The 15421-nt window shown below is 41.6% G+C and overlaps 1 protein-coding gene across 1 annotated transcript; it reads right to left on the reverse strand.

The window, feature by feature from the left end:
• Nucleotides 1–1698: 1698 nt before the first annotated feature.
• LOC126993865 (ADP-ribosylation factor-like protein 4C) lies at nt 1699–2526 on the reverse strand (the record flags this gene model as incomplete). Its single annotated transcript, XM_050853001.1, has 1 exon — nt 1699–2526. A coding segment is annotated over one exon (828 nt), but the record flags the coding sequence as incomplete, so codon positions are not given.
• Between the last annotated feature and the right edge of the window lie 12895 nt (nt 2527–15421).

The following is a 15421-nucleotide window of genomic DNA, read 5'->3' on the forward strand; positions in this document are numbered from 1 at the left end:
TACCCATTTCTGTGGACAGGTGGTGTGTAAGACGGTCCAGCTCGTCTTTTTGGGCCTGTTGCCTTTCTTCTGAGATTTTCCTTTTAATATCTCTTATTTCTGTTTGGTCTATCTCGCCCTCTGCCTCCTGAGCGATGATCCTGTTGATGAGTGACCTGGTAAGGCTGATGGAGTTTTGGTTCTCCTTATCTGCCAGCTTCTCAGGGTTGGTGATCCCCATCCCACCCAGTCTTGGGGGACTACTTCTACTACTACTATTACAACAACAACAGTAACAACTACATCTATTATCACTTCAACTACTACTTCAACTACTACTACTACTACTACTACTACTACTACTACCACCACCACCACCACATCACCTGTTTGCGTGTTACTTTACCAAGAGGGTCAATAGATGTTTTGAAGCTCTCTGAATCCTCTCTGCTCTGTTGTTTTGGTGGGGACAGCGGGGGTCATAAAGGGTCACGAGCGGTCAGAGGTCACGGTAAACAAGAGGTCAGGTCAGGTCAGGGAGGGTCAGGAGGCATAGCAGGTCACGCGGTTAGTTTTAATATACTGCTCTTTGTAATGTTGTTTACGTTCACTTTCTCCGTCTGTGTTTTTTTTCCTCTTATTTTTACTGGTTCTTGTTCTTCCTCCTGTTCTTGATCTGCTGGTTCTTCTAGTTATTCGTGTTCTTGATCTTTTTCTAGTTCTTAATCTGGTTCTTCCTTTCTACTCGTATTTTTTATGGTGCTGTTGTTCTTGTTTTTCTCGTTTTTTTTCCGTGCCTGGTTTTGTCCTATAATGATGAAAGGAGACAATTAGTTTCTGTGCGCGTCCAACGTAGATCGATAGAAGAGTGGTAAAGATAATAATACTTCCACATAGTTTCAACAGTATAACAAAATATATTTCCTACATCTTTATAAATACGGCTATTTACATATACATTTGTCTCAAGGGATGCGCGTACGTATAATACAGTTGTACTACATGTAACACTGACCAGAGCCTGTGTGTGTGTGTGTGTGTGTGTGTGTGTGTGTGTGTGTGTGTGTGTGTGTGTGTAATTCACCAAGGCCTGATCACGAGTTGGACTCGCTTTCGCCAGCAGGTACCCTCCCGACACGAGGAAGTGCATGCTCATTATCGTCGATCTCTGGGTACTGCCAGGACCTCACACACCACACCCCATCCCCCTTGGTCAAGGGGGGACAGTAACCACTCCTAGTCAACGGAAAGAATCCGGCCTGAGCGGGGCTCGAACCGCCGCCTGTTTGACCTTGAAGCCTTGCAGCGCCGCGCTCTAACCGATTGAGCTACCGGAGCGGTGTGTGTATGTGTGTGTGTGTGTGTGTGTGTGTGTGTGTGTGTGTGTGTGTGTGTGTGTGTGTGTAATGGTCTGATCACACAATAGTCTCACGATTGCCAACTATTACTTTTCCCGGATGAGCGACTCACAAGTGACGGATCTCTGGGTACGGGCTACGTGCTTGTGTATGTGTGACGTTTCTGGCTATTGCACAATAAATATTATAAATACACCCCTTCAAACACTGCATGCACTTCACACACACACACACACACACACACACACACACACACACACACACACACATACACACATTATCACATACGTCAGCCACCAGTGGCACTCAGTTGTCTGTAGTTCCCCGCCTGTCCCCATACGAGTACTCGGGCTCCATCGCCTCACGCCTCGGGGGTCCAGGGGTTTGGTGCGGGGCTGGGCAGGGATAAACTGAAGGAGGTGGGGGCGGCAGGAGCATAGGGTGACCCGCAAGTCAGCCCCGTGAGCGAGGCCCGGCGTGCCTTGAGGAGGAGGCGGCGCAGGAGGTCCATGGCCTCGGGCAGACCCTCGCCGGTGACGGCACAGGCGGGTGCAAGGCCCCAGGGCTGGGCGGGCGGCAGGTCGTGCAGGCCGAGGGCGTCAGCCATGGCGGCGGGCGTTCTGGCCCCCGGCAGATCCTGTTTGTTGGCCAGCACCAGCAGCGGCGGCCGTGAGCGGCGCAGCGCGGCGCTCTGTGCCGCTTGCCGGCGCACCAGGACGTGCAACTCGTGGCGCGCCTCCTCCAGCCGCTCCTCGCCGCTGCTGGCATCCACCACGAACAGCACCGCGTCGGCGCCGCGCGTGTAGGCGCGCCAAAGGGTTCGCACGCGATCATCGCCGCCCACGTCCCATGCCACCCAGGAGCAACCGCCGCATCGCAAACATTCGCAGTTGAAGCCGACGGTGGGCACGGTGTTCACGTAGTGGCCGTACTTGAGCCGCAGCAGCGCCGTGGTCTTGCCCGACGAGTCGAGGCCCACGAGCACCAGTGTGGGCGGCCCCGCCACGAGCCCCGCCAGGCTCCTGCCCCAACAGCTGCATGTGTGGCGAGGCGCGGCGCGGCGCGGCAGTGTGCGCACTGCCCGTGTCCACCTGCCAACCCGCACACAGCCACACTGGCCTGGCCGGCCGCCGCATGCCACACGCGTGCCGCCACTCTCACATTCATCCTGGCCACCTTCCTCCTCCTCCTCCTCCTCCTCCTCCTCCTTTTCCTCAACCATTCGTCTGAGTAGCCAGAGTGCCCTGTAAGTGGCCTAAAAAGTACCCCTGTGAGTTGCTACGTAGCATTCTACAGTAGGCAACACAGCTGATACAGTGCAGCCTTCTGAGTAGTAGCCTAAAACAGTCCAATGCTCAGCTGGAGTAGCAGACAGCGTTGGGCACTCTACGGAGTACATTACTCAACAGTCACAGAGTAGACGCTGCAACGTGTTGGAAGCGGCAGTGTGTCCAGCAGTGGTGGGCACCGCTAACCAAAAAGTTAGCTTCGCTAACTGGTGATCCACTGACCATAATATTAACTTCGCATATGCTAAACCGCTAAACCAATAAAGAAATTAGTGGAAGCTAACGCTAACCGCTAACCGCTATTTTACTGTATATGGATTTATCTTCGGTTTAGTATTTTGGCTCTAAAATCCTTAAAAACAGACCTAGTGAACTGAAATTTCAATGAGTTGTAGCTTAGACAATAGATTTCACTAATAAGCGTCCAGTTACCCTATTTTAATGATTAACTTACCCAAAAGTGGAAGCCCTGGAATTATTGCGCCATGTGGCTCAGCTGGTGCTGTGTCTGTCCACAAACCTGTATGATTTTTTTAGTGGACTTAAAGTTGGCGGACGAGAAACTATATTCAGCGGAAGCTAATTGGTTCACTAACACTTTACAAAGTTAACAAAAAATCTAATCACCTAATGAAAAAACTTGCCTCGCTAATCAGCGGTTAGCGGGTTAGAAGAACCGTGGCCAACACTGCATATCATACGACATTACCTGGAAACATATCACACGACATTACCTGGAAACATATCACACGACATTACCTGGAAACATATCACACGACATTACCTGGAAACATATCACACGACATTACCTGGAAACATATCACACGACATTACCTGGAAACATATCACGACATTACCTGGAAACATATCACGACATTACCTGGAAACATATCACACGACATTACCTGAAACATCTCTCGACATTACCTGGAAACATATCACACGACATTACCTGGAAACAAATCACACGACATTACCTGGAAACATATCACACGACATTACCTGGAAACATATTACACGACATTACCTGGAAACATATCACAAGACATTACCTGGAAACATATCACACGACATTACCTGGAAACATATCACCAAACATTATCTGGAAACATATCACACGACATTACCTGGAAACATATCACACGACATTACCTGGAAACATATCACACGACATTACCTGGAAACATATCACATTACCTGGAAACACATCACGACATTACCTGAAAACATATCACACGACTTTACCTGGAAACATATCACACAACATTACCTGGAAACATATCACACGACTTTACCTGTTAACAGATCACACAACAGTACCAGGAAAGGAAACATATCACACAACATTACCTGGAAACATATCACACAACATTACCTGGAAACATATCACACGACATTACCTGGAAACATATCACACAACATTACCTGGAAACATATCACACAACATTACCTGGAAACATATCACACAACATTACCTGGAAACATATCACACAACATTACCTGGAAACATATCACACGACATTACCTGGAAACATATCACACAACATTACCTGGAAACATATCACACAACATTACCTGGAAACATATCACACAACATTACCTGGAAACATATCACACAACATTACCTGGAAACATATCACACAACATTACCTGGAAACATATCACACAACATTACCTGGGAACATATCACACGACATTACCTGGAAACATATCACACAACATTACCTGGAAACATATCACACAACATTACCTGGAAACATATCACACAACATTACCTGGAAACATATCACACAACATTACCTGGAAACATATCACACAACATTACCTGGAAACATATCACACAACATTACCTGGAAACATATCACACAACATTACCTGGAAACATATCACACAACATTACCTGGAAACATATCACACAACATTACCTGAAAACATATCACGACTTTACCTGTAAACATATCACACAGCATTACCTGGAAACATATCACACAACATTACCTGGAAAAGAAACATATCACAACATTACCTGGAGAAACATCACACAACATTACCTGGAGGAAACATATCACATAACATTACCTTGAAACATATCACACAACATTACCTGGAAAGGAAACATATCACACAACATTACCTGGAGAGGGAACATATCACACAACATTACCTGGGGAACATATCACACAACATTACCTGAAACATATCACAACATTACCTGGAGAAACATATCACACAACATTACCTGGGAAGGGAACATATCACACAACATTACCTGGAAACATATCACACTACATTACCTGGAAAGGAAACATATCAAACAACATTACCTGGAAACATATCACACGACATTACCTAGAAACATATCACACGACATTACCTGGAAACATATCACATAACATTACCTGGAAACATATCACACAACATTACCTGGAAAAGAAACATATAACACAACATTACCTGGAAAGGGAACATATCACACAACATTACCTGGAAAGGGAACATATCACACAACATTACCTGGAGAGGGAACATATCACACTACATTACCTGGAAAGGAAACATATCAAACAACATTACCTGGAAACATATCACACGACATTACCTGGACACATATCACACAACATTACCTGGAAAGGGAACATATCACACAACATTACCTGGAAAGGGAACATATCACACAACATTACCTGGAAACATATCACACAACATTACCTGGGAAACATATCACACAACATTACCTGGAAACATATCACAAAACATTACCTAGAAAGGAAACATATCACACAACATTACCTGGAGAGGAAACATATCACACAACATTACCTGGAAAGGAAACATATCACACAACATTACCTGGAGAGGGAACATATCACACAACATTACCTGGAAGAAACATATCACACAACATTACCTGGAAAGGAACATATCACACAACATTACCTGGAGAAACATATCACACAACATTACCTGGAGAAACATATCACACAACATTACCTGGAGAAACATATCACACAACATTACCTGGAAACATATCACACAACATTACCTGGAAGGAAACATATCACACAACATTACCTGGAGAAGAAACATCACACAACATTACCTGGAACATATCACACAACATTACCTGGAGAGGAACATATCACACAACATTACCTGGAGAGGAACATATCACACAACATTACCTGGAGAAACATATCACACAACATTACCTGGAGAGGAACATATCACACAACATTACCTGGAAAAGGAAACATCACACAACATTACCTGGAGAGGAACATATCACACAACATTACCTGGAGAGGAACATATCACACAACATTACCTGGAGAGGAAACATATCACACAACATTACCTGGAGGAACATATCACACAACATTACCTGGAGAGGAACATATCACACAACATTACCTGGAAAGGAACATATCACACAACATTACCTGGAGAGAACATATCACACAACATTACCTGGAAAGGAACATATCACAACATTACCTGGAGAGGAACATATCACACAACATTACCTGAAGAGGAACATATCACACAACATTACCTGGAAAGGAACATATCACACAACATTACCTGGAGAGGAACATATCACACAACATTACCTGGAGAGAAACATATCACACAACATTACCTGGAGAAACATATCACACAACATTACCTGGAAAGGAACATATCACACAACATTACCTGGAGAGGAACATATCACACAACATTACCTGGAAGAAACATATCACACAACATTACCTGGAGAGAACATATCACACAACATTACCTGGAAAGGGAACATATCACACAACATTACCTGGAGAAGGAACATATCACACAACATTACCTGGAAGGAACATATCACACAACATTACCTGGAGAAACATATCACACAACATTACCTGGAAAGAACATATCACACAACATTACCTGGAGGAACATATCACACAACATTACCTGGAGGGAACATATCACACAACATTACCTGGAGAAACATATCACACAACATTACCTGAAGAGGGAACATATCACACAACATTACCTGGAGAGGAACATATCACACAACATTACCTGGAGGAACATATCACACAACATTACCTGGAGGGAACATATCACACAACATTACCTGGAGAGGAACATATCACAACATTACCTGGAGAGGAACATATCACACAACATTACCTGGAGAGGAACATATCACACAACATTACCTGGAGAGGGAACATATCACACAACATTACCTGGAGAGGAAACATATCACACAACATTACCTGGAAGAGAACATATCACACAACATTACCTGGAGGAACATATCACACAACATTACCTGGAGAGGAACATATCACAACATTACCTGGAAAGGAAACATATCACACAACATTACCTGGAGAGGAACATATCACAACATTACCTGGAGAGAACATATCACACAACATTACCTGGAAGGAACATATCACAACATTACCTGGAGAGGGAACATATCACACAACATTACCTGAGGAAACATATCACACAACATTACCTGGAAAGGAACATATCACACAACATTACCTGGAAACATATCACAAGACATTACCTGGAAAGGAACATATCACACAACATTACCTGGAAAGAAACATATCACACAACATTACCTGGAAAGGAACATATATCACAACATTACCTGGAAAGAACATATCACACAACATTACCTGGAGGAACATATCACACAACATTACCTGGAAAGGAACATATCACACAACATTACCTGGAAAGGAACATATCACACAACATTACCTGGAAAGGAACATATCACACAACATTACCTGGAAAGGAACATATCACACAACATTACCTGGAAGGAACATATCACACAACATTACCTGGAAAGGACATATCACACAACATTACCTGGAGGAACATATCACACAACATTACCTGGAAAGGAACATATCACACAACATTACCTGGAAGGAACATATCACACAACATTACCTGGAAAGGAATATATCACACAACATTACCTTGAAAGGGAATATATCACACAACATTACCTGGAAAGGGAACATATCACACAACATTACCTTGAAAGGGAACATATCACACAACATTACCTGGAAAGGGAATATATCACACAACATTACCTGGAAAGGGAACATATCACACAACATTACCTGGAAAGGGAACATATCACACAACATTACCTGGAAAGGGAACATATCACACAACATTACCTGGAAAGGGAACATATCACACAACATTACCTGGAAATGGAACATATCACACAACATTACCTGGAAAGGGAACATATCACACAACATTACCTGGAAAGGGAACATATCACACAACATTACCTGGAAATGGAACATATCACACAACATTACCTGGAAATGGAACATATCACACAACATTACCTGGAAATGGAACATATCACACAACATTACCTGGAAATGAAACATATCACACAACATTACCTGGAAATGGAACATATCACACAACATTACCTGGAAATGGAACATATCACACAACATTACCTGGAAATGGAACATATCACACAACATTACCTGGAAAGGAAACATATCACACAACATTACCTGGAAAGGAAACATATCACACAACATTACCTGGAAAGGTAACATATCACACAACATTACCTGGAAATGGAACATATCACACAACATTACCTGGAGAGGTAACATATCACACAACATTACCTGGAAAGGAAACATATCACACAACATTACCTGGAAACATATCACACAACATTACCTGGAGAAACATATCACACAACATTACCTGGAGGAACATATCACACAACATTACCTGGAGAGGAACATATCACACAACATTACCTGGAGAGGAATATATCACACAACATTACCTGGAAGAGGAACATATCACACAACATTACCTGGAGAGGATACATATCACACAACATTACCTGGAGAGTGAACATATCACACAACATTACCTGGAGAGGGAACATATCACACAACATTACCTGGAGATTGAACATATCACACAACATTACCTGGAAATGGAACATATCACATAACATTACCTGGAGAGACATATCACACAACATTACCTGGAGAGGAACATATCACACAACATTACCTGGAGAGGAACATATCACACAACATTACCTGGAGAGAACATATCACACAACATTACCTGGAGAGGAACATATCACACAACATTACCTGGAGAGGAACATATCACACAACATTACCTGGAGAGGAACATATCACACAACATTACCTGGAGAGGAACATATCACACAACATTACCTGGAGAGGAACATATCACAACATTACCTGGAAAGGAAACATATCACACAACATTACCTGGAGAGAACATATCACACAACATTACCTGGAGAGGAACATATCACACAACATTACCTGGAAATGGAACATATCACACAACATTACCTGGAGAGGAACATATCACACAACATTACCTGGAAAGGAACATATCACACAACATTACCTGGAAGAACATATCACACAACATTACCTGGAGAGGAAACATATCACAACATTACCTGGAGAGGAAACATATCACAACATTACCTGGAAAGGAACATATCACACAACATTACCTGGAGAGGAACATATCACACAACATTACCTGGAAAGGAACATATCACAACATTACCTGGAGAAACATATCACACAACATTACCTGGAAAGGAACATATCACACAACATTACCTGGAAAGGAAACATCACACAACATTACCTGGAGAGGAACATATCACACAACATTACCTGGAGAGGAACATATCACACAACATTACCTGGAAAGGAACATATCACACAACATTACCTGGAGAGAACATATCACACAACATTACCTGGAGAGGAACATATCACACAACATTACCTGAGAGGAACATATCACACAACATTACCTGGAGAGGAACATATCACACAACATTACCTGGAGAGGAACATATCACACAACATTACCTGGAGGAAACATATCACACAACATTACCTGAGAGGAACATATCACACAACATTACCTGGAAAGGAACATATCACACAACATTACCTGGAGAGGGAACATATCACACAACATTACCTGGAAAGGGAACATATCACACAACATTACCTGGCAAAGGAACAAATCACACAACAATACCTGGAGAGGGAACATATCACACAACATTACCTTGAAAGGGAATATATCACAAAACATTACCGGGAGAGGAAGCATATCACACAACATTACCTGGAAAGGGAATATATCACACAACATTACCTGGAAAGGAAACATATCACACAACATTACCTGGAAAGGAACATATCACACAACATTACCTGGAAGAACATATCACACAACATTACCTGGAAAGTAAACATATCACACAACATTACCTGGAAATGGAACATAAAACACAACATTACCTGGAAAGGGAACATATCACACAACATTACCTGGAAAGGAAACATATCACACAACATTAACTGGAAATTGAACATAAAACAACATTACCTGGAAAGGGAATATATCACACTACATTACCTGGAAATGGAACATATCACACAACATTACATGGAAAGGAACATATCACACAATATTACCTGGAGAGGAAACATATCACACAACATTACCTGGAGAGGGAACATATCACACAACATTACCTGGAGAGGGAACATATCACACAACATTACCTGAATAGGAAACTTATCACACAACATTACCTGGAGAGGAAACATATCACACAACATTACCTGGAGAAGAAACATATCACACAACATTACGTGGAGAGGGAACATATCACACAACATTACCTTGAACGGAAACATAGCACACAACATTACCTGGAGAGGGAACATATCACAAAACATTACCTTGAAAGGAAACACATCACACAACATTACCTGGAGAGGGAACATATCACACAACATTACCTGGAGAGGAACATATCACAACATTACCTGGAAAGGAACATATCACACAACATTACCTGGAGAGGAACATATCACACAACATTACCTGGAGGAACATATCACACAACATTACCTGGAGAGGAACATATCACAACATTACCTGGAGGAACATATCACACAACATTACCTGGAAAGGAACATATCACACAACATTACCTGGAGAAACATATCACACAACATTACCTGGAGAGAAACATATCACAACATTACCTGGAAAGGAAACATATCACAACATTACCTGGAAAGGAAACATCACACAACATTACCTGGAAAGGAACATATCACACAACATTACCTGGAAAGGAACATATCACACAACATTACCTGGAGAGGAACATATCACACAACATTACCTGGAAAGGAACATATCACACAACATTACCTGGAGAGAACATATCACACAACATTACCTGGAGAGGAACATATCACACAACATTACCTGGAAGGAAACATATCACACAACATTACCTGGAAGGAAACATATCACACAACATTACCTGGAAAGGAACATATCACACAACATTACCTGGAAAGGAACATATCACACAACATTACCTGGAGAGAACATATCACACAACATTACCTGGAGGGAACATATCACACAACATTACCTGGAAAGGGAACATATCACACAACATTACCTGGAGAAACATATCACACAACATTACCTGGAAAGGAACATATCACACAACATTACCTGGAGGAACATATCACACAACATTACCTGAGAGGAACATATCACACAACATTACCTGGAAGGAACATATCACACAACATTACCTGGAAAGGAACATATCACACAACATTACCTGGAAAGGAACATATCACACAACATTACCTGGACAGGGAACATATCACACAACATTAACTGGAGAGGAACATATCACACAACATTACCTGGAAAGGAACATATCACACAACATTACCTGGAAAAACATATCACACAACATTACCTGGAGAGGAAACATATCACACAACATTACCTGGAGAGGAACATATCACACAACATTACCTGGAGAGGAACATATCACACAACATTACCTGGAAAGAAACATATCACACAACATTACCTGGAGAAGGAACATATCACACAACATTACCTGGAGAGGTAACATATCACACAACATTACCTGGATAGGGAACAGATCACACAACATTACCTGGAGAGGAAACATATCACACAACATTACCTGGAAAGGAACCTATCACCCAACCTTACCTGGAAATGGAACATATCCCACAACATTACCTGGATATGGAACATATCACACAACATTACCTGGATAGGTAACATATCACACAACATTACCTGGTAAAGGAACACATCACACAACATTACCTGGAAAGGTAACATATCACACAACATTACCTGGTAAAGGAACACATCACACAACATTACCTGGAGAAAACATATCACAACATTACCTGGAGAGAACATATCACACAACATTACCTGGAAAGGAACATATCACAAAACATTACCTGGAAATGGAACATATCACACAACATTACCTGGAGGAAACATATCACACAACATTACCTGGAGGAAACATATCACACAACATTACCTGGAGGAACATATCACACAACATTACCTGGAGAGAACATATCACACAACATTACCTGGAAGAAACATATCACACAACATTACCTGGAGAGGAAACATATCACACAACATTACCTGGAAAGGAAACATATCACACAACATTACCTGGAAAGGGAACATATCACACAACATTACCTGGAGAGGTAACATATCACACAACATTACCTGGAAAGGTAACATATCACACAACATTACCTGGAGAGGGAACATATCAAACAACATTACCTGGAAGGAACATATCACACAACATTACCTGGAGGAACATATCACACAACATTACCTGGAAAGGAAACATATCACACAACATTACCTGGAGAAAACATATCACACAACATTACCTGGAAAGGAACATATCACACAACATTACCTGGAGGAACATATCACACAACATTACCTGGAAAGGAACATATCACACAACATTACCTGGAAAGGAACATATCACACATCATTACCTGGATATGTAACATATCACACAACATTACCTGGAGAGGTAACATATCACACAACATTACCTGGAGAGGGAACATATCACACAACATTACCTGGAAAGGGAACATATCACACAACATTACCTGGAGAGGCAACATATCACACAACATTACCTGGTAGAGGAACATATCACACAACATTACCTGGAGAGGAACATATCACACAACATTACCTGGAGAGGAACATCACACAACATTACCTGGAGGAACATATCACACAACATTACCTGGAGAGGAACATCACACAACATTACCTGGAAAGGAACATATCACACAACATTACCTGGAGAGGAAACATATCACACAACATTACCTGGAGAGAAACATATCACACAACATTACCTGGAAAGGAACATATCACACAACATTACGTGGAGAGGTAACATATCACACAACATTACCTGGAGAGGGAACATATCACACAACATTACCTGGAGAGGAAACATATCACACAACATTACCTAGAGAGGAAACATATCACATAACATTACCTGGAGAGGGAACATATCACACAACATTACCTGGAGAGGAAACATATCACACAACATTACCTGGAGAGGGAACATATCACACAACATTACCTGGAGAGGGAACATATCACACAACATTACCTGGAGAGGAAACATATCACACAATATTACCTGGAGAGTGAACATATCACACAACATTACCTGGAAAGGAAACATATCACACAACATTACCTGGAGAGGAAACATATCACACAACATTACCTGGAAGGCAAACATATCACAAAACATTACCTGGAGGAAACATATCACACAACATTACCTGGAGAGGAACATATCACACAACATTACCTGAGAGGAACATATCACACAACATTACCTGGAGAGGAACATATCACACAACATTACCTGGAAAGGAACATATCACACAATATTACCTAGAAAGGAAATATATCACACAACATTACCTGGAGAGAAAACATATCACACAACATTACCTGGAGAGTTAACATATCACACAACATTACCTGGAGAGGTAACATATCACACAACATTACCTGGAGAGGAAACATATCACACAACATTACCTGGAAAGGAAACATATCACACAACATTACCTGGAAAGGAAACATATCACACAACATTACCTGGAGAGGAACATATCACACAACATTACCTGGAGAGGAACATATCACACAACATTACCTGGAGGAACATATCACACAACATTACCTGGAGAGGGAACATATCACACAACATTACCTGGAAATGGAACATAAAACACAACATTACCTGGAAAGGGAACGTATCACACTACATTACCTGGAAATGGAACATATCACACAACATTACCTGGAGAGGAAACATATCACACAACATTACCTGGAAAGGAAACATATCACACAACATTACCTGGAGAGGGAACATATCACACAACATTACCTGGAGAGGGAACATATCACACAACATTACCTAGAGAGGGAAAATATCACACAACATTACCTGGAAGGAACATATCACACAACATTACCTGGAAAGGAACATATCACACAACATTACCTGGAGGAACATATCACACAACATTACCTGGAAAGGAACATATCACACAACATTACCTGGAGAGGAACATATCACACAACATTACCTGGAGGAACATATCACACAACATTACCTGGAAAGGGAACATATCACACAACATTACCTGGAAAGGCAACATATCACTCAACATTACCTGGAGAGGTAACATATCACACAACATTACCTGGAAAGGGAACATATCACACAACATTACCTGGAGAGGTAACATATCACACAACATTACCTGGAGAGGGAACATATCACACAACATTACCTGGAGAGGTAACATATCACACAACATTACCTGGAGAGGAAACATATCACACGACATTACCTGGAAATATGTCACACGACATTACCTGGAAACATATCACACGACATTACCTGGAAACACATCACACGACATTACCTGGAAACATATCACACAACATTACCTGGAGAGGAACATATCACACAACATTACCTGGAAGGAAACATATCACACAACATTACCTGGAAGGAACATATCACACAACATTACCTGGAAGAAACATATCACACAACATTACCTGGAGAAAACATATCACACAACATTACCTGGAGGAACATATCACACAACATTACCTGGAAAGGAACATATCACACAACATTACCTGGAAAGGAACATATCACACAACATTACCTGGAAAGGAAACATATCACACAACATTACCTGGAGAAACATATCACAACATTACCTGGAGAGGAACATATCACACAACATTACCTGGAGGAACATATCACACAACATTACCTGGAGAGGAAACATATCACACAACATTACCTGGAGAGGAACATATCACACAACATTACCTGGAGAGGAACATATCACACAACATTACCTGGAGAGGAACATATCACACAACATTACCTGGAGAGGAACATATCACACAACATTACCTGGAGAGACATATCACACAACATTACCTGGAAAGGAAACATATCACACAACATTACCTGGAGAGGAACATATCACACAACATTACCTGGAGGAACATATCACACAACATTACCTGGAAAACATATCACACAACATTACCTGGAGGAACATATCACACAACATTACCTGGAAAGGAACATATCACACAACATTACCTGGAAGGAACATATCACACAACATTACCTGGAAAGGAACATATCACACAACATTACCTGGAAAGGAACATATCACACAACATTACCTGGAGAGAACATATCACAACATT

The sequence above is a fragment of the Eriocheir sinensis genome, unplaced genomic scaffold, assembly GCF_024679095.1.
Source record: "Eriocheir sinensis breed Jianghai 21 unplaced genomic scaffold, ASM2467909v1 Scaffold692, whole genome shotgun sequence".
In the NCBI taxonomy this organism is placed as follows: Eukaryota; Metazoa; Arthropoda; class Malacostraca; order Decapoda; family Varunidae; genus Eriocheir; species Eriocheir sinensis.